The following is a 24311-nucleotide window of genomic DNA, read 5'->3' as shown; positions in this document are numbered from 1 at the left end:
GTTTGAAAGGGAATGATCCTTTGGAGGTGGGAGGCTGCGAAACCTATTGTGGGGGTCCGTGTCTACATCAAACCAGACACTTCCCCTCTTGGCCTATCCCAAGATGGCAGGACACACCTGTTCATGGCTGGAGGCAAGGAGATTGGTTGGACGTAAAGAATGCACCTGCGCAGGGAGGGGTCGAGGAGGTACATGTAAGCCGAGCCGTTACACATTCTCCGTCTCTTCTGTATTCCAGCTTAAACAAGCAAGATGGTCGGGCTTCTGCGATGATCGTGCAATACTGCGTGTCCCCCCCACCTTTTAATTTTTTTTTTTGCTTTTGTAATTTTTTTTAAGGATTTGCTTTTCTTTTCGGTAGTTTAATTATGTTATGATTGCTCGCTTACGTGCTTCTCACGTTCCTCCAAAAAAAAAAAAAAGCCACGTCATCATCTTGCAAAACTTCTGGCTGAGAAATCCCATTCCTGCACCGGGTTTGCTGTCGAGATGTGGAAAGAGCCGAAGATGAAATCGTAGCTCACGTGATTCTTGCTGTGACTTGTTTTATGAATGTATTTATTGATGTTCGAAGCTTGATGGTGGTCTTGGGTTGGGAAAAGGTTACTGGGCACCTTGCCCCAAAGTTATTTCAATGGGTTCCCAGTCCTTGTAAGCAACAGGTTCCAGTTTTTCAGTCGTAACACGCCAGATGAGCTCTAAATTGGAGTTTAATGGTGTTTGCGGTCGGCCATAGCAAACTTGTCTTGCTTAGGTGCGCTTAAGAGCTCCTGTTCCCATTTCTTTTGTCTTGCTTCTTTCTCCAGGTAAACTGAAGGAAGTTTTGTAAAAACCGTATCAAGTTTTGTCTGCTTTGAGATGGAAGGCGGAGGTGGTGGGGTGGGGGGTGGGATGGCTGAAAACTCATGAATTCAAATGTTCACCTTACAACTAGTCAAACCAGTTGGGACAGGTAGAGGCTGAAGGAAGAAATTCAATCACAGGCTGCCAATGGGGAGGGGGGGGAGTTCGTCTCCGTGATCTTTACAAAGAAGGTAGATTTGGAAATGGTTGTGATGACTGAACTACAGCTGTCGGGGGGTGGGTGGGAGCTTTTTTAGAAGACATCCTGAGATGGAGAAAAGAACAGCCAAAGCAGGGTTTGTAACTGTCTTTGAATCCTAAACATCTTTGTCTCATTGGTGACGCTGGTCTTGTTTCTTTCTGGTCTCGACGTAAAGCAAGAGAGTCTGTTTGTAGCCTTGTTTCTTGTAAAATTAGTTTGGTTTGCTTTGACATGAGATAGAAAGAGAACGAGAGAGAGAGAAATCGGTCTTGCTTGCTTGCACAAATAATTATGTAACGTGGAGCTTGGAGGGAAAGGCATTATTTTGGTCTTCTTTGGGAGATTTTGAAATGGAATAGAACCCTTGATTCCGTTGGCTTGCGGCTCAGAGGAGCCATTTTGAGTTGATCTTCCTGTTCTTTTCCGTTCTCTCTGGAGTCGTTCATAAAAGCACATCTTGGAGTGAACATTTTGCTTCCTCCTAAGCTGCGCTTTCGTTCACTCTTGCAGGAGCACTTCTTCCAAACCCAACCTGCCTCTACTTGCTGTGTCTCGTAGGGTCTCAGAAAAGCATTAGACAAAAGAACTGGTCACTCCAAATTGCTGCATGCAGAACTCTTTTGCTGGCCAGTGGGAGGGTGTTTAAACTATTTTAATGGTCTGCGTGCAGGGGAAAATGGTGGAGAGAATGACCTTTGGGGTCATCTTTGGCTTTTGGGTTGTTCCTGCTTTTGTTGACACAGTAAATTGGGTGAGAGTTAAGACGTGTATTTGGAAGCAAGCAAAACCTCTTGTCATCTGTTGGTCCAAAAGCAGGAAGAGGCAGTTGGACACTGTGAACATTAGGGGAGTCCATGGATAATATTTGCTTGGCCTTCACCTGTTAGGAAAACCACTTTCTGGAAGGTTCGTTTATGAGTTCTCAAAAAGACAAGAAACCATTTTGATCTGCTTGGAATTTTAGAAAAGTGCTGTTCAAAACTATCTCAATCTCAATACTTTTTGACCTTTGAGCTCAGAACTCGGGGGGGGGGGGCAATAATTATGGGGAAAGAAGGAACCTGTCCGTCCTGCCAGCTCATTACCTTTACTTTGATCAAAGCCCTTAAATTAGAAGTCGTCATTCTTTGTTCAGTGCTGTTCCAAACTAGCTTCTAAAGCAACCATCATATGCACAATTCCTACAGATTTTAGGTGTTTGGAGCTAACCATGTCAAATGGGGCCATGTCCCCAGTTGTGTTATGATCTTTGTGTTGCAGCGAGGGAGGCCGACGCTGGGTGAATTACCTAAGGTCACCTTGTGAGTTTGAGGCAGAGACGAGAGTGAACCCACAGACTTCCCTATGTGTAGCTCATCTTTTCATAGTGGTTTTCCAGTGATCAGAATAACCATGTAAAAAAATCATCTCAGGCCATCTAAAGACCCTTCTTTGAAATCTGGTAAACTTATATAACTCAGTTCTCCCCACCACCACCAGCAGCAGATTAGGTACTGATTCCTGCCCCCCCCCCTCCCACCCCGAGATTTGTTAAGTTGAAAAATGAATATGTTAATATATGCAATACGTTCATGAATAGGCATTGAATAACTCAGTTTGCCGACCGTTGAATAGAATGGATGGTTCAGAAATGGACATTTGAGGAGCCGCTCTCCTACTAAAACTCTATAATGTATGATAATTACGTTTTCATATTTATTATTTTTAATTAAAATATTTTCATCCCACCCATCTTATCCCAGGAGCCTACTGGCCTCTTACACTTTAATATAGTCTTTGGGTTCAGAAATTTCTACCTACAAGATCAGCCATAATATCCTGATCCTACATTTACTTTGAGGGGTAAATCCTATCGGTTCCAATGGGATTTACCTCCAAGTGCGTACATTTGTTTAAGGGTGCCATTCTAGAATGCACTCCTAGAGGAATGTTCCATTAAAATCCATAGCACTGCTAAATTGGTGTAGGTGTAAATCGGGGTGGGGGATTACTCCCAGATAAGTGTGCATAGGATGGCAGCCAAAAAGTCTGAAGTCCTATTTTTAAAAGCCCAAACTTATTAATATAGCTGTAGTCTAAAATCAGATAACTCGCAATGCACAAGGATATCAATAAACAACCAGATTTCAAAGTGTGGCTTCTACTCTGCCTTGTATCCGCACTGAAAAATCTAGAACTGCAGCACTGAATGTATTTACTGGGGAGTAAGCAGTACTGAACTGGGGGCTTACTTGGAGTAATCATGCATATGATTGTGGCGTAGACAGTAACCTTTTTTGCCCCATCAAAGAGTCCCGGAAAATGGACTTAAAGGGGCTCGGTAACATTTATTGTGTAAGTAGACAGTTGTATGACTGCACAATTTGATATTTTCTTCCCCTAGCTGTCTTAATAATACTTCATAAAAGATTGACTGTTATGGGTACCGAGTATCGCTACGCCTTCCTGTTGTATTTAGCCAGCCCAAAATATCTACAGACAATAAAATCAGTTCAGATTGAAAACTGAGCGAGGTGCAAACTTTCCTTTCCAGGTTACAAATGCAGCAATGCCTGATCCTACTGCTAAGAGAAGTTTTGATATTAACTTGAGTTTAAAGCTCATAAACTTGAAGCCGCTTGCCCTGAGGAAATTATGGCAGATAAATTCAAAGTAGCAGATCATGATAATAATTCATTTCTTCAGTAGAAGGACATAAAACACCCGCCCCTGCCCCCCCCCCCACACACACACAAAAGATGAGATTGCTGGTTTCTTTTTAATGACAAAATTGTAAATTCAAATCTGCTTAATTATCCATACAGCATTCCGACAAAGCTTTTTCAAATTGATTTCCGTCTTGTTTTTCAAAGATGGTAAATGTTCAGTTTGTTGTTTCTCTTTGGCTTTCTGCTTCAAGCGACCTTGGTTTTTCTCCCCCTTCCAAAAATGTCTTTTATTCCGAACAACCCAAAGGTCAGGCGGGTGATTGCAGGCCGCCACTCTCATCAAGAAGCCCATAATGAGTTTGAGAATTACAAAAATGCAAATGAAACATCCAATATGGTTGCTGTCACATGTTAATTTAAGACCCCCCCCCCAACTTGTCTTTGAAAAACTGGTTAGTTAGAAAATTGAGAATGCATTTGGGGGGGCAGGTGGAATACAAAGCCCCTCCTTGAATGTTGTGGGGGACCAGAACTGAGAATGCAGCTAGCTCAACAGAGTGTCCCCCCGCCGTTCCCCGGGACAGTTCGATCCTGGACATTTTACTCAAAAGAGAAGTTTGCAAGCAAATCCCTTGTCACAGTGTTGGTTAGGATTGCAGAAACCTAAAACTTACCTACTGTTTGGCTACAATGTACTTGGGTGTAAGCCCTAGCAAGCTGAAAGGAAACCTCACTTTCAAACTTAGCATAAGGAGAGTGAGTTTAGTAGAATCGGATGGCCTTCCTCCCCGCTCTTGAGTGAGAATTAAAATGGCACGAGAACCAAAAAAATAATATAGGAGATAAAGCAACGGACTGAAGTTCAAAACAAACTTGAGAAAAATTATAGACAGGCCGTGGCGACTTCTGAATCATCTCTTAGATTCTGGAAGCTAATGGACAAGCCAGCCTGTCTTCTGCGACTCCAAGAATGGCTTATCTGATGGGGACTGGAGATTACGGCTCCCTTTTCTTGTTCTTTGTTCCTTTCAGAGTTCCTGGCTATTGATTAAGGCTCAGGCAGGCAGGTTAACTAACAAGTTAGAAGAGGGCTTTTTTTTTTCCACGCTCGACTCACATTCCTCTTCAGACCTGGAGCTACCTGGGTACAAACCGGAGGCACCACATTCCCATTTGGAAGATAATTGATACCTGCTTGTTTCAAAAGCCGCTCAAACACTGCCTCTCTGGACTCCAGGAAGGAAGGCCAGGAAAGGGAGATTGGAGAAGGGGACAGGATCAAAGCGACGTAGCCCAGGTAGAAAAGAAAAAGGAGGAAAAGAAAAACCAGCCCCCGGGTTGGTGGATGGGGGGCTTCGTGGAGGTCCTTGTTTGCCAGCCCTCTTTGGTCATTCTTTCCCCCTTTTTTGCCCCCCCTCCTCTTGGGGCTGGGGCCTTGGCAATAACGGTGATGATTAACTCAGTGAAGTCTGTATCCTGGGTGACGGACAGGCTGGTTTTAGATTTCATGGGTACCGAAAAGCTGGACAGAGTGGGCTCATTGAGGGCTTGGGAAACAGAGAGGTTTTTTTGAGTCTGACAAAAAATTTCACATATCTGTCTTTGCTTTGATTGTGCAGCTGTGGTAAGGAGACAGCCCAGTGCCAATCCTTCAGCCCTTTCCTTCTTTCACTCCTTTCATACCTCTTTTGTATCCTTCCCTCCTGCTTTCCTTCTCTCTTTCCTTCTTCCATTATTTCCCTCCTTTTCTTCCTTTCCCTTTCCTCCTTTCCATCTTTCGTAGATTTTCTTTTCTTCTTCTTCCCCCCTCCTTCTTTCCTTCCTTTCCACCACCTGCTTTTTCCTATTCTCTACAGGTAGGCCTACCTTTATAAGAAGGCATCCTGACGCAGGTGGAGGGGGAAACTCTTTCTCCACATCCTTGCTTGACCCACCTTTTCAGTATTTAACGAGAGAACCACCAAAAAATACGACGTGGCTTCCCTTTCATGGGCTTCTGCCGTAATTCCCCCCACCCAGTCCGATGATACTTTGTGCCTCCATTGCGTGTGGCCAAGTTGGTGTTTCAGGAAACTACTAAGCATATGCTCTGTGGAACGTGTCGTTCGTCTTGCTGATGGGCCTCCGACGGGCTCGGTGCCGAGAGCCGTAATGGGAAAGGTTGGTTTAATATTATTTTTGTCCTTGTCAAGATGGAGAACTTAGTGCGGCCAGCGGGTATAGAGCGAGAGCAGCAGGGCGAAGAGAGAGTTATGTGGAAGGACAGACCATTTTGGTGCGGTTGGGAAAGAAAAGACTCTGCTAAATGTTTTGGAAAATCAAATTAATGGGGTTAGAGCTGGAAGTGGTGAAGCCCAAGCGGCAACTCTTGGGTATGAGACAATGATTCAGAGGGCGGAATTAAAGGCAGCGGCTTCTTTTTTCTCCCTTCTCTTCCTCTAAGCCAAGTTGGTTAATGGAATCCATAATTCATACATATAGCCTTTGGGGGACATCCCATCGAACTGCGAATGCAGGAGGGGGTGCTGTATGGATTGTTCGACAGGCTCCGCATCCTTGAGCATCCTTTGTTAGGAATTATTGGGGGCTAGCCCCCTCACTGGGCAGATGTGACAGCCCACCCCAGGTCACAGATTGGGCCTACTGCCAAAGAACAGAAAGTTGTCAGTTGGATAATTTTATTATGCAGGGGGGAGAACCACCGTTTGCATTTCGTGCCACGAGTACTAAAACATCTTGGGCCATTTCCAGAAAACATTCGGTCGGTTTGGTCTACTGCAACTGAAATTCCTAATGAGTATGTGCCCTTCTGCTGGCAAAGGAGAGATAAGAGAACAGAACAGAGTTTCGTTGATGGGGGAATGAATCTAGTTGTTTGGCTGGAAGAGAAGGGATGGGGTGGGGGATAACATCGGTACGCCTGTTTAAGCTAACAATTATGTACAAGTCAGTGGGTTAAGATGAGAATAATTACCACTAAGGTTTGCCTTTGTTGTTGTGTGGATATATATGTATGTGATAAAAATGGAGAATTTTCACTTCTTGTCCATGGCTCTCCGTCAGTCTTCAGATCAGTGGTCTCAGTAAATCCGTTGCAGCTCTTTGTAAGTCCAGAGCAGATTCCTGATGTCTAAGACTCAGCCGTTGACCCTTCTAACTAGGGTTGCCAGCCTCCAGGTGGCAGCTGGAGATCTCCCAGAATGACAACTAATCTCCAAGCCATAGAGATCAGTTCCCCTGGAGAAAATGGCTTCTTTGGAGGGTGGTCTCCATGGGTTGATACCCTAAGGAGGTCCCTCCCCTACCCAAACTTTGCCCTTTCCAGGCTCTGTCCCCCAAATCTCCAGGAATGTCCCAACCTGGATCTGGCGACCCTACTTCTAACTCACTGTGTGTATATATGTCTCAAGACTGCTTAGACTGTTCTAAAAATATAGCAATGCAATGTATGCCCTTGTTTTGAGAAGGAAATGGAGGCTGAGGACTCTTTTTGCTTTACGACCTTTCTGTCCTCAGATCCGCTTGGGTTCCTATTGAAGGGTCTGTTCCACTTTGTCCTTAATCTCATAAGAAAATCTAAGATGGACAAATATGTTTTTGTGTGCCTTCTGGCCAAGGTTGGGACGGGAAGGGAAAGGAAAGGTATTTTATTCCTTGGCCCTTGATCCTATGGTGTGTGCCAGTGTAGCTTATAGTTAAGAAAAACAATGGAACAATTAGTATTCAAAGAGATTTTATATATTTGTGTGTGTGTGTGTGTGTGTGTTGCATCATGGAAACATCAGTCCCATCTGAGACACCTCTGTGCTAAACAAAGGATGGTTTATTTATTAAAAAATGTCAGGGCAAAACTTAGACTGGTGCAAACCAACAACAAAAGCCACGTCTTGATTCCAGCTTTCCCTTTGGGCTCTAACACCTCCTATGTCCTGCCAATAAAAATCAGCAACTGGCTACTGCCTGAAAGCAGTGTATCCTTACCTACTCGCTGCACTGCCAAAGCACTATAAGGGTGCCCTCAAGCAACATATGGACTGGGAAGTGAAAATGGCCCTGGAACAAGCCCAACTGAACAGCTTCATTCAAGGCTGCAGGTGCCAATCAGCCCATCAGTGGCAGAAGCGGACACTAGCGCACCCACTGCCTCCTCTTTCAGACTGACAGCAGTACGGGAGACAATGAATGAGCTGACCCTGATGACGGTTGCTGATGATCTGAGCCGAGGTGCAAGGGCTCTCCTGGCCACCAGCAGCCCTCGAGGAAATTTCCTTGTAAGTTATATGGCCCATCCTGCATCAAGCACACTGCTGAAAAATGCAGTCGGGCTCCACTATATAGGACTAGCAGAGAGCAAGAGCACAGACTTCAGGCTGGACTGAATGATTGCCACGCAAACAGAGCACTCATCTTGCATTACATTCAAATCACTGCAAAAACCCAAATCCCATTTTTTTCCTCTGGAGCTTCCAGCCACATAGGACAGTGGCAGTAGCCGTGTTTGGGGGCATTGTGTCACAGATGTACCGGCCCTTGGGGCAGCGTTGTTGACTCTAAGCGGGGCGAGGTAGTTTTGCAAATATGAGAATGAGCAAGGCATTTGGTAAGGTCCTGAACCTGAAGCCCAGCCTGACCCCAACCACTGAAAATCTCACCCAGTCGCCTTTCCCTGATTTCCAAGAAACCAGCTGACCTTTGCCACTGGCCGCACAGTTTCAAGCCTCTCTTTGTAACCCTAAGGACTAGAAACTTGCATTTTTTTCCTTTAAAAAAAGAAAGCCGTGATAATCAAGAAGCTGAAAATTGTGTTGTTGGAGCTGTGCTTTCGAATTAGTTTACTGTTGGTATTTCGATTGGGAAGTGTCTCTAATATGGTAGCAATAACTTTTGCCCAGTTGCCAATTTTTTTCTTCCTGGAAGAAGGAAAAAGCTGGCTTCTTCTGTCTCTCTGAGTATATGCAGCTAGAATGTCCCATTCTTTCCGGGTGTAACAACCTTTAACCCCCTTATTCAGGCCCCGGGAGAAGGGCCACAACTTCAGGGGCAGAACACATGCTAGGAAGTCAGCGGTATCTCCAATTTTAAAAAAGAGACCTTGGAGAGAGCAGTTTCCAGTCAGACTAAACAGGACTGGGATGGATGAACCAGTGTTCATCTTCTCTGTGTGTGTGTGTGTATGTGTTTCATAGTTCAGTGAGAACGCACAATGCTTTGCATGCAGGGAGTCCCCAAGTTCAGTCTTATCACATCTTCTCCACACCCTTCCTCCATTTTGTCCTCACGACAATCCTGTGAGGTAGGCTAGAATGGAGAGGGTGACTGGCCCAACGCACCTAGTCAGCTTCCTAGCAGCATGCAGAGTTCCAGTAGCAGGGCTGGAAAAAGCCTTTTGCCTCCAGTCCCGGGGAGCTCTTGCCTGTCAGAGTAGACAATATTGAGGCAGATGCGCCAATGGCCTGACCGTGTGACGGTTTAATTGTTTCTGCAGCCGAGAAAAGCTCCCCCTCCTATACCCCTCCACACACTGAATGAGCAGATAGACTGTTCCTGCCCAATAATAAAGAGTCCAGTAACACCTTTAAGACTAACCCACTTTCTTGTAGCATAAGCTTTCGAGAATCGCAGTTACCAATTTTTCTGACAATGCATCTGACAAAGAGAGCTGTGGTTCTCGAAAGGTTATGCTACAATAAAGTGGGTTAGTCTTAAAGGTGCTACTGGACTCTTTACTGTTTTGCAACTACAGACTAACACGGCTGACTCCTCTGGATCTGTGTTCCCTGCCCAGAAGCTCTCGTATAAAAATCCTCCAGCCACTGTTTTCCAGAGTCATGCATCTCCAGATTTTTTTGCACCCGAAATGTGCCATATTGTGTCTAGCTACGGGCACAGGACTGTGAGAAGCTGCCACCCTGCCTGTCCTGCTGATCACACTAAGCCTCCAAGCAAGTTGATTTCTGACCTTTTGTTCCCCATTTATTTACTTATTTAATATTGTTACACACTATTTTCTCAATTTAAAAAAAAACCTTTATAATAATAACAACATTCAATTTATATACCGCCCTTCAGAATGACTTAACACCCACTCAGAGCGGTTTACAAAGTATGCCATTATTATCCCCACAACAAAACACCCTGTGAGGTGGGCGGGGCTGAGAGAGCTCTGAGAGAGCTGTGACTGACCCAAGGTCACCCAGCTGGCTTCAAGCGGAGGAGTGGGGAATCAAACCCGGTTCTCCAGATTAGAGTCCCGCTCTTAACTACTGCACCAAACTGGCTCTCTTATGAGGCAATACTATTCCATTCCGGGAGATAAAACATCACCCAAGTTAATATTATGTTATTAACTGAGAGATCTATCATATACTTTTGATGCTCCCTTCTTTTTGCTCCTGTCCAGTTTGAACTTAGGTATTCATTGCAAGAATTGTCATCTGCGCTAGGATGAATTGTGCATTGCTGTAAGCAAGGTTAAAGTAGATTTTCAGCCGACTCCGAAACATTCACGTCAATGGATTTCGCAGGGTGTAACTCTGCTTAGGGCACAGCCGTTAATCCCTTTCTCTGTGCATTATTACCACTGCAGTTATTACGGACTCTCCAGTTTAGGTATGCTTTGAGTGTTCATACCGTCTTGATGGACAATCATTGCAAAATCACCTCCCGGAAGAGAAGTCTGCCTGTTGTATCTCTGCACGATCTAGTGTTCTGGCCTCATCTCTTTCCCATCAGCCTCTGCAAGGGGTGGGTTAATTATGAACTGAGTGTGATTAGATTATTCCATCATTTCTGGTGCAGTGAAGTAGCCACCCTGGGAAGAGTCTGTCTGTTGCAACTCTGCATGGCCCATGGTTCTGCGCTTGCTGCCTTCCAATTTGCCTCCACTGGGGCAAGGAATTCTGCCATGTTTCTGTATTACCTGATTTGATTTTTCAACCGTTCATCTTGCAGGGGCACAGCAGCTTTGCCTATCTCCAGCCTACCTGTTGCAGCTCTGACTGATCCTTATTCCAAGCATAGATCCAAAGGAGGTAGCCGTGTTAGTCTGTAGTAGCAAAACAGAAAAGAGTCCAGTAGCACCTTTAAGACTAACCAACTTTACTGTAGCATAAGCTTTCGAGAACCACAGCTCTCTTTGTCAAGATGCATCCTGCATCTGACGAAGACAGCTGTGGTTCTCGAAAGCTTATGCTAATGTAAAGTTGGTTAGTCTTAAAGGTGCTACTGGACTCTTTTCTGTTTTATTCCAAGCAACACCGCTGGTGGCAAGAAACTGCTCTCTTGTTATGTCGGATAAAATTAGATTATTCGTCCACTTCTGAAAGAGACGCATTGGTGCTACGAGCCCTCCTATTGTCTCTCTGCATAAATTACCACTCTGCGCTTGCATCCTAATTCAGAGGTGCACTCAGAACAGTTACGCATACAGAAATATAACAGTTGTCTCCTCTGAGGTTAGTTGATTCTTACACTGGCTAAAACTCAACCTTTCTGCATAGAAAAGTGACGTGTGTCTTCCATTTTAATTCAGAAAAAAATAGACTTCAGATATCGGAAGTTTAGAAATGCTCTTTGAGTGGAAGTAAACTCTTTTCGATCTATCTTATAGCTCTGGGAGGGGGAATTGGGGGTTCTTTGGGGTACAGAATGTGACTGTTGAATTTTGCTCCAGCTTAGTTGGAATGGTGTGACCCCAGTTCTGTTTGAACGAAGTTAAAGGAGAGTTCTCCCAAATGACCTTGATGCTGAAATAATGGCGAGGAGGAGGAGGAGGAGGAGGCTGGAGCAGTGACTCAGTGGCAGAGCACCTGCTTTGCATGTGGAAGGTCCCAGATTCCATTCCTGGCATTTCCAGTTTAAAAGCCTTGGCCTGTATGCCCCCACTGTAGGCTTTCTAGGTTGCCCACAGGATGCTGGAGTAGATCAATCATTGGTCTGTTCCAGCAGGAATTAAGAGGTCCCAGCGGTCTGACTCAGTACACATTCAACAGATACTATAGTCTGAATTTTACTTTCTCGAGGGTTCCTAGATCAAGTTTCTATTGGCGCTCGTTCCTAGTTCACAAGTACCTGCCCCACCATTACAAATATTCAACATCACTTGTGAACGAGACCTTTGTGTACACGTGCTGACCCTGTGCGTGCAAACTGGGACTCTGCATTCAAACCCTGGACCTTCTGCATACCAAGCAAGGGCTGTGAGCCATGGCCCCTTCCCAATCTGAGGCCCAGCGCTCTGCCTGGGAGAACTTGTTTGCCATGTTAGATTTTGGCTGTAGAATAAAGCAGCGCCAGGGTTTTAGCATGCTGGATCTGGCAGGTTGGGGAGAACGCAACCTCAAGGGGTCTTCTTAAACTGGAAAAGGTGGAGCATATCTAGGGTTGCCAGCCTCCAGGAAGTAGCTGGAGATCTCCTGGAATTACAACTGGTCTCCAGGCCACTGAGATCAGTTCACCTGGAGAAAATGGCTACTTTGGGGGGTAGACTCTATGGAATTATGCCATGCCAAGGTCCTTTCCCTCCCCAAACCCCACTTTCTCCAGGTTTCTCCAGGTTTCACCCTCCAGATCTCCAGGAATTTCCCAACTTGGAGCTGGCAACCCTAAGCATATCGAAGAGGGCAAGGGCATAAACTCACCACTTTGTGGAGTCTCCAAGTATATTCAGAGAATCTTTGCTATACCCTTCCGATGCCTGCTCAAAGCAGCTTACAAAAACTACAATATTAAAACACACGCCATTAAAATACCAGCAGCATAAAAACTACCCACAAAACAAGCAGACCATTTAAAAGCTGATAAAATAAAAAACCCTAAATATTTCCTGTATCTAGAGTTTGAGGACGGGGAGAATACAGACAGGCTATTCAGCCTAGGAGCTGAAATTTCCAGTGTAGAGAGTGAACAGATATATCACTCTAATATCACACTTATTCTGAAAACAAGTTTAAACCTTCCTTAAAAAAAAAAGTATAACCTCATGTTGTGGTCAAATAGACCCTGATTAAATTATAGTTTTGAAAATGAGAGGTATTGGATAATGGCCTCAATTTGATGTAAAATTGTATTAAGGATTAGTTTTTATAATCCAAGGGCAAAACTAAATAGAGATCATATTTGGGGCTTCTAATGTCTTTGGGTCCCACTGATAACTTTATACTTTTCCTTTCAATTAAAAATCTTTTGGAAGTGTGAAACAAAACAATGTCTGATTAACATCCCTTCATCTTAATTGCTAAACTGACAAAGTAGTATTAAACTAGAGCAGTGATTATTCTAGGGTTATTTAGACCCCAGATACTTTAGGTGTGCAATGATTTATTTCCTCCCATTCACTTTAGTCAGGATCTAACTTCACTGCCCTAAAACCCTCAGTTGGGGGGGGGGACCTGTGTGGGGGGTGCAGGTTAAAGCTAATTTGCAAAATTTCTATACCTCTCTTACCTTCCTTCAGGCTTTTTATTCCCCTTTTATTCCTGAGCCATGTAAACAAATGATCATTCTCCAGTGATAAATTCCCTACTTGTGTAACTGTATTAGCTGTGATCATTTGCACCAGTCATCTCATGAACGTTTTACAAACAACAGCATTTACAACACAATCATCAACAGTTATATCTGTTTAAGCCCACTGACTTCAGTGGACCCAGAAAGGGGGGGCAGGGCTTTTTTTCAGCAGGAATGCAGTGGAACGAAGTTCTGGCACCTCTTAAAAACGGTCACATGGCCAGTGGCCCCGCCCCCTGATCTCCAGACAGAGAGGAGTTTAGATTGAGATCAGGGGGTGGGGCCACCAGCCATGTGACCATTTTCGCCAAGGGCAATTTAAACTTTAAAAAACTCCCCCCTTGTTCCAGCTGACCCAAAGTGATGTCATTGTGCAGTCTTGACTTCCACCACTGAGTTCCACCACCTCTTTTCCCAGAAAAAAAGCCCTGGGGGAGGGGTAATTTTGCTTAGGATTGCACTGCAGGATCTGAAATGTCAAAACAGCTGCTAGCCCACAGCACCATGCCACTGGCTGTAACCCGCTTCCCCCGCCCCCTGAAATGAATCATAAGCATTTCAAATAAAATAACCCCGAATCTAAACCTTCCCCTTTTTAAAAGGCAGACAGCAGCCAGAGCTTAAATTTTCTTATTGCTTATCTTGGGTATTTTGTTATTAGTATTTTTTTTTTAAAAAAAAAACATGAATTATTGATGCCGGTGCAGGAGGAAAAAAAAGAGGAGAAAAAATGTAAAAAGGAAGAGAAGCTTTTGAATGAACTAAATGGAACATGGCTGGCTGTCAGCTGAATTTGATTTCCTTTATCTTTTTTGACAGTTACCTAATAACTAGGAGGAGGCATAGCTGAGCACTTTCGTGAATGGGTAGGGCAGCAAAATGGAACAGCTTCTGTCACAAAATTAACCATTTGCAGTTGAGCTGCAACAGATTTCATCCCAAAAATTCTCTTCCATGAATTTGGAAATAAAATATTCTCCAGGCTGTCTCTTGACAAATCTCACATTTGTCAAATATCTACAGAATATTTGGCAATTGTGTCCGACGTCTCACAATCATTTGTTTCACAGGCGATATTTGACAGCACGTAACTGGTGATGTGAAAAAGCAATTTAGTAACCAGTGGTAGCGGAGAGCTGACAGTTTATGAGATCTTGTACTTGATGCCTGCCTAAATTATCAAGCACTAAGACTTCCATTTCAGGTTGTTGAGAAGGTATTATTTCCCATGCAAAATCAGCAGAATTTCACAGTACAATTTTCAGGGACAAAAATTCGGTAGATGCTGAATATGGGTGAATATTCGTTTCAATCATAATTGGCAGGATGGTAAGTCAGAAAAGAACATTTAAGCTAGAGATTGGCAGCTGCACCTCCCCCAGCTAAATCTATCCCCTCTGCAGTCAGTTTTGCAGTTTAAGGACCAGCCAAGAAGAGGAAAAAGGGATATAACGGACTGGTGTTATAGCACTTGGAAACAAATTTAGGAGAATGCAAACAGGAGTTTTGGCCCATCATTCATGTGCTCTTGTTAGAATCTTGAGCAAAATAAGTTGCTGACCAGGGTGTTTTCTTCTATAACAGACATGTTAAAAGAAAGTACATTGCTTTTGTTGTTTGTATGTGAGATGGGGCAAAAGGCCAATCAGACTGAGCAGCCTGTTTCAGAAGCTAACAACACGGGGCCAAAAAAGAGTGACAGCCATCTCCTAGGGTTTGTGCCTAGGATCTGTCATTCACAGATCAACTGCCTCTAGACAGGGAGGTTCACTTTATGTGCCGTGGCTAATTGGAATACATCCAAGCATTCGTGAATAGAGCTGAAACTCATCTCAGGGAGGGGAAAAAATCATACCGTTTCTTCTATCTCAGATTTTGATTTTGCATTCTCCTTCTTGTGTTCCTTTGCCATGAGCAGGGCCACTGGCATTATTCAGCTCAGCTGAAAATCTCATCATTGGTTACAAAGTGAAATTTGAAATGGCGTCCTGACGTTCTATATAGGGTTGTCTTTGTGCACGGGTTTCCTGCAACGGGTTTCTTCGTACTGGGGCCAAAAAAGCATTGCGTTTCAGCCTCCTGATCCTTGAGGTTTCTCTGTTCTCGGGGCCTAGAAGACGAACTGTGGAGGTGGGGAGTAAGGAGCCAAAGTGGTTTCGCTTTGCTAGAGGGCTGAAGCGTTGTCAAAATCTTACGGCAGCGCCTTTCTTTACTCTTGGCTGCACTTTGGATAAGCCCGGGCATGCCCCTCCCCGTACTTCCTGAGGTAAACCTGGAGGCCATTTTACTACTTCTGATAGAGCCGCAGATCAAAATGGTAACAAGGGAGGGAGGTTTGAACTGCCTGCACTCTAGCAAGTCCATCGCTTCTCCTCCGCTGGCAAAGCCCAATCACGGCCAAGAGGCCTTGCTGAATTCCTCTCTCTGCTGTGAGGGGCAAACAATAAGCAGAAAGGCTGCTTACTGAATGACTGGCTTTCCATTCCTACGATTATTCAGTATCACTGCTTGTACTGAACGAATCGAAGTTTAGCTGCCATAAAAGCTTTGGTGCTAAACGGGCTCTTCCAAGTTTTGGGCTTCCTTTGCTCCCCCCTCCCCCCACTTCCATTGTTATTCCAACTTTCCTCCAAGGATTCTGGGTGGCATAGATGGTCTTCACAACAACCCTGCATGGTAGGTTGGGCTGTGAGAGAGAAAAAGTGGCCCGCACTCAGTCGGTGAATTTCAGAGCCAAGTGGGAATTTGAACCTGGGCCTTCCAACCCTAGTTTGACACTCTAACCACTGTACCACACCGGTCTTAACCTGATCTCTTCTATATCAAACGGGTGACATTTTCGATCCATCTCAACATGCCCAGTTCTGGTGGCATAAGGAACATATGTACTAAAGCCAGAAGAATACTGGACATATATTTGAACTCCAAAGATTGAATTCCTTCAATTTTAAAAAATCTGAGAGCACAAGCCATCTGAAGTTAAGCACTTTTGTGTTCCAGTTAACATGTGCTTATAGGAGTACCAGATCCCCTTACCTTCCCGGTGGGAGGGGGCCAGCACTCATCCTTCTCTTCACTCCTCACGCACGTGCTCCCGTGTCTTTCCCAGAAGTGACATCATTGCGCAGGTGTGGGAGGGCACGCATGTTTCACAGCAGGCCAATTTGGGCCTCAAACAGGGCCCACATGCAATTGTCCAGCATACTTACTAGAAAATTTATTGCTGCTTGATTTAAAAGATTTTTTAAAATATATGAAGGATTGCTTTGTTTAACTTCAAAAGTTTGGGAGAAATCTCTGAAGCTGCAGTTCAGAGTGCACTTACCTAGGCGTAATGTCACAACACAGTGAGACTTACTTCTGAGTAAACACAGGGTTTAGCACTGCACATGACAACATGTATAGTAGAGAGTTGTGTAAGAACTTGGAAGCATGATATCAAGAGTGCAAGAAAATGTAGTTTAGCAGGATTTGCTTGAAAAGTGCTTCCCCCTGGCTGTAATGAGATATCTGTGTGTAAATCTTGAATTTTGGGACAGAAGGACGGGAGACCTGACTGGCTTGGCTGATAGATGGTAACACACTGAGTTTTGCTTTCATCTGCATGCCGTCTCTCTTGTTAGCATTTCCTGTGGGTTCATGTGTTTTGGGGTCAATGATATTCGCCATTCCTTGCGGCCAACGACGATCCTGGGAGGTCATTGCCATCTTACTGGGCAGCATTGGATGTATTCTGTCTTTCTAATACTGCCTGGTAATGATGATTATGGTCTCTTGCACACAGCGTGGGAAAAGATCAGCAGTGGATTCAGAAATAAGAGGTCAGTGACCAGTAAGGGAAGGAAAGACTGCAGGTGGCAACGGCTGAGATGCTCAAAGGGTAAAAGCAAGAGGCCTTCCGCTGAGTCACACCAGCTGTATGACTTGTGGGTGTCAGTTCTCAAGGAGTGGGATAGCTTGGCATTTGCCAAAGTCCGACGACCAGTTGGGCTTACCTTCCTAGCGGAGCTGCTGAGTTTGTGTGGGAAGAGTTACCCACCTCAAGGTGGAGCCTGGAGTTCTCCTGATTACAACTATTATAAATAATAACAATAATAACATTTGATTTATAGCCCACCCTTCAGGACAACTTAACATCCACTCAGAGCAGTTTACAAAGTATGTTATTATTATCCCCACAACAACAATCACCCTGTGAGGTGGGTGATGCTGAGAGAGCTCTGAGAGAGCCATGACTGACCCAAGGTCACCCAGCTGGCTTCAAGCGGAGGAGTGGGGAATCAACTGATCTCCAGTCTACAGAGTCTGGGGGAAATGGTAGCTTCAGAGGGTAGACTCTGTGGTATCGCATCCCCATTGAGCAACCTCCCCAAACTCCATCCTCCCCGGGCATAGCCCCCAAATCTCCATTCCACTCAAGCTAGAGTTGGCAACCATATTGAAGCAGGAAAGGCACTCTCAAATTCACATGGCCTGCCCCTTTCAGGAAGGAAGCCTTTCTAAAATTATCTCACCTGAGGAGCCCTGCCCTCCCACCCCACATGCTATGGCAAATATGCTGAATTTTGGCCTGAATTTTCAATTTTATTTTGAAGGAACCAAAAGGAAGAGGGCGAGATATTTTCCATCGGGTTTGTGTGCTTTCCTTACTAGTTCTACTTCTTGTGAATCAAGCTGTACCCTGAACCACCAGGCCCCGTCTCCTGGTGCTCATTTTCAGCTTCTGGTCAACCGTAGTATGGCTCTCTCTCTCTCTTTGCCTCACCAATTCCCAATCCCTAGCTCTGAGCTTGCACTCCCTGAGATTCGGCACACGGGCTTCAAGAGACCCGCAAGCGTATCGGCAGAACCACAAACAAGATATTCTGGGCCTGCTACAAAGTTCCTGCTTGCTCTCTTGCATTTATTTTTGCACAAATTCTGCAGGCTTCGCATATCATCTTACAAAGCCTTTTAAAGAGAAAAACTCCCCTGTCCCTTTAAGCACCCTTACCAAAGCCTCCAAAGAAAGCTGGGAGTGTGATCTTTCTTTGTGGTGTCAGTTATTAAAAGAGAGCGTAAATAATGATTTACAGGGAGGGTGGTTTAACTAGAGAGGGTGTTATTACTGCTGGATATTTTAACCTTGAGCACAGGTGTTCTTGCACACCTGGCAGGTGGAAAGAAAGAAAGAAAAGAAAGAAAGAAAGAAAGAAAGAAAGAAAGAAAGAAAGAAAGAAAGAAAGAAAGAAAGAAAGAAAAAGACTGTTCTCATACATGTACAGATACACAGTCACAGAGAGATATATTGATTACCATACTTTTTGATTACTTAACCACTAAGGTTTCTAAGATAGCGAAAATGAAATCTTGCCGTCAAGTCGTAGTTGATGTATGGTGACCCCTGGTAGGGGGTCACCATGGCAAGAGATTAACAGAGGTGGTTTGCCGTTGCCTGCCTCTGCAACCCTGGTCTTCTTTGGAGGTCTCCCATCCAATTACTAACCAAGGCCAACCCTGCTTAGCTTATGAGATCTAATGAGATCCGGCTCGCCCGGGCAATCCAGGTCAGGGTTCTGCAATAGTTCAGCCCCAAATATGCTAGTATTACATGGATGCATTTATTTAAACACATTATTTGGAAAAATTATTCATCAGATATTTCCATGGGTGTTAGCAGTTTTCAAGAAGTGCATTCACAGTTTTGAAGAAGTGTGTTAATCTCTTGCCTGAGACTCATCCAAAATATTTTTTTACACGTCCATGAGAAGTGGATTACAGGCCTCCTGCCCCTGCAAATGGATATGTGACTCAGCAGCTGGTAATAGAAAATCCTTGCTCTAGTTGGATGCCCCCCCCCCACAGGACAGGCAGCTCTCAAGGTGCCCCAGACAGCTCGGGCTGCCTTCCCCTGCAGGAGACTAGAGAACTGTATCGGCCCTTTGTTGTGCAGGCAAAGGAAAAACAGGGCGAACAATTAGCAGGAAAGGCATTTATATTCCACTTAAGAAATCCTTTAAGTAGACCAGGACCCATTTCGAGGGGGAACGGAACATAGTTCTGGCAGTTCCCCAAAGAGGTCAAATGTCAAGTGGCTCCGCCCACCTGACTTTCGGACATTTTGGGCCCTTTTCAGCCTGGATTGGGGCCAAAAAAGGCCGGATCAGGTCTCTGACGGGTGGTGGATCACTCTCCCACTCAGCAGCAGCCCGATCCTGACCATTTTGGGCCCCTTTTTGGTCATTTTCAGACCCTTTTGCCATTTTGGGCCCAATTTCGGCCCTGAATGGCCAGGATTGGGTCCAAAACAGCCAGGATAGGTGATGTCAGGGGGTGTGGCATATGCAAATCAGTTGTGCCAATGACACACTTCCAGCATAGCATATGCTAATGAGTTATACTAATGAGTTATGCTAATGAGTTCCTCCAGCTCTTTTTCTACGAAATGACCCCTGAAGTAGACTTTTGTAAGAGAGCGGTGGGCAAATGCTTTGGCTTGAGGTCCTCGGACTGGGCACCCTCAAAAACCCACCAAATCCCAGTTCTGCTCCTCCTTCCCATTCTGGGGTTCTTGATGACTCTTGGCTCTCCAACCACGTAATGTGTTTTGCAAGCATGGGTGAACTAGCTGATGCTGTGCTCCAGTGCACCATGATTTCCAATACACCGATCGGCTGCTTGAGGGCGAGGCGGGGGGGGGAAGCTCTTGCAAATCGGGTGGGTGCCTCAAGCCGTACCATGTCCACCTCCACTCCAAGACGAGGTCCGCTTTGTGGGAGGACTCTTCAGTTGCCTGCACATCAGATACATCAATGTGCGCCTGATTTGGATTACTGGGGCTAGGCCATTCCATGCGCCTTCCACTGTTTTCGACCAAAGAAGGATGTGATTCAAATGTGGGTGTCGGCATTGTTATGAGAACAGTATTCTACTCCACAAGAAGCTCCAGTTAAAAAACACAATGTACTTCCTACCATTTCCAGATGAAAATCAGGACACACCAATAATATCCCTATTCCAGTAGCCAGGATCACAACCACCATTTACTACACACTGCCAGAGGCTCTTCTCTACAGGCTGTCTCAGGTGTTCATTTACTCTTCATATCTTGTCCTGCTCTGACCTAAAAGCACAAGACAGTGTTTGTTCATTAGAAACCCATAATCTATCAGATGAAAAGAAACGGCACCATCAGCACACTGCATGGCGCCTCAGTGTTCATGCGCATGCTTCTAATGTGCTAGAGGCAAGATGCATCTAACCAGCCACTCTGAGAATTAACTTCTCAAGTCTTTGGGGGAAAGGCGGGGATGATGACTGAGGAACAGCTGCTGTAGTCACTCAGACTAACAAGATGTTTAGAAAGGTGCCCCCCAAATTATCCCTCCAACCCCACAAGAGGTAATGATTGACTAGCTAGGACATTAAAAGGGGCCGCTGGAATGCATGGGATATATCACACAATTCTGGTCTCCCACTGTCCAGCTGAGATTAGTGGTTACTCCTGGTCCTTCCTTTCTTTTGGTCCCTTTTCAACCTTTTTTGCTTCCTAAAAAAATAATCCTGCATTCTTCTCCTCTCCTAAACATTTTGTTTCATCAGTTTATCAGGGGTACAGTGATTTGGGGGAACTGTTTTATTGGTTGATTTCCATGAAGATTTTACATTAACGGATCCCCCGTCTAGCCCCCGCCACCTGTTTGGATTATGGTCCTCTGTGGGCATCTTACTAGACAGTGCTGGATTTCTTGAATCTACTCTAACACTGTCTGGTAACGATGTTTAAAGGGTGAGCCAAACTACTACAGTCATTGGAAAGCTTCGGAGATCCAGAGCAGGATGGTACGCCCACCTGAAATCCAGGCCAGGCTCCAGTACACGGTAAGTTGGGGCAAATGTTTCAGCAGGCGGGCCACAGCAGAAGTCTGTGGGAAGCAGTCAAAATTTTCAAGCAAATGAATTATGTACTGTTTAATTGTCTTACAGCTAATACTCAAGGCAGCCTGGAGAATGGTAACGCTCCTTTAATCAGGCCCTGATCTTGAAGGTACCCTTTGCAGAACTGACCAGTTGACCAAAAGAGGAGAGTAAAGTAGAATGACCAAAGCATAGGCGAAAGAGGGAAATGGGAAGACTGGTGTGGTACAGTGGTATTGAACTGGGAGAGGAAATGCTGAGTTCAATCCCCACTTAGCTATGAAGGTCATAGGGTGGACCTTGGGTCACATCACTCTTTCTGTTGAACCTACCTCGCAGTGTTGTTGTGAGGATAAAGTGCAAGGGAAGAAAACCATATATGCTGTGGGATTAAAATGTCAACAGTTCGTTCAATCTAATGTAAGGATTGGCCTGTGAGAAAGCAAGTCTGGCACGGAGTGCGAGGGGAAGATTATGAGGGAAGCAAGAGGAGTCCGAAGGACTCTTTCTCTTTACATATGTATTACAGAAAGGTGGTGTGATATAGTGCTTAGTATTGGAGTAGGGCCAAATTCCAATATTCACTTCGTCACATGACGCGTAATGGGTGCATATCTCAGCTTAACCTGCCTTGCAGACTGTAACGAGGATAAAATAGATGTAATTTGTATTCACTTTGCCTACCTCACTTTCCCTCTAACAAGTGTGAGGAGCCGTCTTTCGCTTGTTATATTTTTGAGATAGACAAATGACCTGCACCTCTGTAGTTCACGTCCCTCTGGAAACTGGTTTCTCTCCACCTATTCTCCTCGCATAATCTTGAAGAATTTGTCTCCCGAGTCCTTTTGAGCGGCTGGTTAGTGAGCAGCCGGTCAATCACAGGCTTGCATTAACTATGTCACCTCACTTGCTCCTGGAGCAGGGTGCGACCTTTCCCAGCATGCTCTTCTGGAAGTGATTTATGTGAGAAAAGGTGAATAGATTTATGCCCCACCCAGCTTTTTGCCAGGGAATGGCTGCTCGTTGACAGAGCTACAAGACCGTGTTCCTGCAAGCTCTAGCAGCGATAGCAACAATGGGGGCATTTTTTTGTGAGAAGCAAAGCCCTCCTGTCATCCATGTAACCGTGACAGAGACAAGCTTTGCCCCCCTCCAAGAGCAAAAAAAAAAATCAGACTTCAGGTGACCTTGGTATTATAAGATCCTCTCAGTGTCCTATACCTGTACAGTATAGATGCATCTGACGAAGAGAGCTGTGGCTCTCGAAAGCTTATGCTACAATCAAGTTGGTTAGTCTTAAAGGTGCTACTGGACTCTTTGCTATTTTGCTGTGAACAATGTTGTCCCAGAGCACTAAATGCAGGCGAATGTTGCAGGGAAGATGGAACAGCTCATGGCTGTTGACCAAAGTGGGCAATCCAAAAGGTACCCCGTTCCTACTAATGAATGTAGGACACAATCCGTGGGGAAGTGATCCAGCTCAGTTTTGATTAAATCAAAGAGCATCTCTGCCATGTGCCCTTCTTTTGTTAAGGTGAAATCCCAGGAGCTCATCCTATGCCCCACTGGAACAAATGGGACCTAACCAAATTGACAGATTCCACACACACACACCACACACACACTTCATGCCTTCATACTTCACTGGGGATAGCGCTGAATTTCTCACTCAGCCCTGCTCCTTTGACCAAAATTTTGATTGCGCTTTTTCCATGCAAAAATTGAACCTGTGTTTCTTTACTTCTGCACTGCTTACTGTTTCCTTGCATCAAACTTCCCCCATAACATGTATGAATATTTTAACGCTCTTTGAGCATCGATAAATTAATCTTGTGCATTGCATTTTCCATTTCTACAACAAATCGACAAAACCAACCAGCACAACAAGCAGGATCCATGGACAAAATGTAAATAAACATTAAAAAAAATGAGCCTTGGCTCAGCCCCTTGAACCTATGGGTTAATATTCCCCTTGGCCCCATCTCAGACACAGAAAGTTTCTTCTTGCTGAATCCCCCTGCCTTGCCATTTTCTGGGAATGGAGAAAAACATGCCAACCCTTTCCTTACAGGCCAGAGAACAAACCACACTTCATTGCGCCATCCAGATACAATTGTGGGCCGTTTTCACACTGCTTACCTGCCACGGAACATCGAGCCAAGCTCCTGGAACGACAGCGTCATCCTGGCGCAATTTCGCATGAGAACTCGCGCAAAATCGCGCCAGGAAGATGCTGTCATTCCAGGAGCTTGGCTCGATGTTCCGTGGCTGGTAAGCAGTGTGAAAACGGCCGTGGTTTGGTGGGACCCATGAACTTTGTTGGGGCTTCAGTGTGCAAGAGGAGGAGGATGGGAGAATGTATGAGCCAGAGGCCGTTTGAGGTTGTTCCCATAACACGAACAGAAAAGAACCGCACAAGGTTGTTGTTACATCTAAACAGAACCAAGGGTGTGTTTTTTCAAGGGGAATGAATACCCAACTCAGTTGATTCTCTGTACAATTGAAGAGTCTGATGAGACTCCTTTAGAAACTTGAATTGTTTCGAAAACAAATTTTTCTTTTGTATTTCTTCCGAAGGGGTTTCTGTTGATGGAAGAATAGTCTCTGCCCTTTGTGGATTTATTTCTCTCAGTCAAAGTGAACTATCTCAAAAGGGGAGGGGGGTCAGTTGGGAGTATCTTCTTCATATTACTGATAAGCCTTTTGGAATGTGGTCGAGGAAATGATGCGAAATGTGGAGAGACCTTCTGCAAATTGACTATTAATGAGCGCTGAAATCTGTTTTGCCTTGCAAATCCATTCTGTTTTGCCTTGCAAACCAAGGCGAGCCACAAAATCTGAAAAGATCTCAGTAAAAATGTGCTCACAGGCACCTGGTTCTACGGAGGGCATGCTAAATTCAGCGTGAACTCAATGACACACCAAAAAAAAAATCCCCCAGAGACTTTGCTCTGACACTGGGTGGGGCGTTGTTCTTTGCTGCTCTTGAGCAGGCCAGAAAACAAAGCAATTGTCAGATTGCCAACGCCTGACATAGTGTACCTGGTATGTGGGTGGGGCCTAGGGCAGACCCTTCTGCACTCAGGGGCGGAGCTCAGAGCAGGAACCAAGAAGCAGATTTCAGCAGGCTCAAGGCTTAGGCCAATACAAAAGCTGCCTTTTCACTTAAGGCATACACCCAAAACACACGCAGCAACATCCTGATAGTTTCTCTT

General features: G+C 44.9%; 1 protein-coding gene across 1 annotated transcript in view; it reads left to right on the top strand.

Annotated features, from left to right (window-relative positions):
- Positions 1-5615: 5615 nt before the first annotated feature.
- The window catches only part of LOC129344861 (uncharacterized), a 44573-nt gene continuing 25877 nt past the window's right edge, over positions 5616-24311 (top strand). The window contains exon 1 of the mRNA XM_055001770.1: positions 5616-5853. Within this exon, the coding sequence (XP_054857745.1) occupies positions 5845-5853 (9 nt within the window). The 5' untranslated portion in view covers positions 5616-5844. The remainder of the gene's footprint in view (positions 5854-24311) is intronic.

This window comes from Eublepharis macularius, chromosome 17 (genome assembly GCF_028583425.1).
Source record: "Eublepharis macularius isolate TG4126 chromosome 17, MPM_Emac_v1.0, whole genome shotgun sequence".
Taxonomy (NCBI): Eukaryota; Metazoa; Chordata; class Lepidosauria; order Squamata; family Eublepharidae; genus Eublepharis; species Eublepharis macularius.
This window is presented reverse-complemented; position numbering and strand designations above follow the sequence as displayed.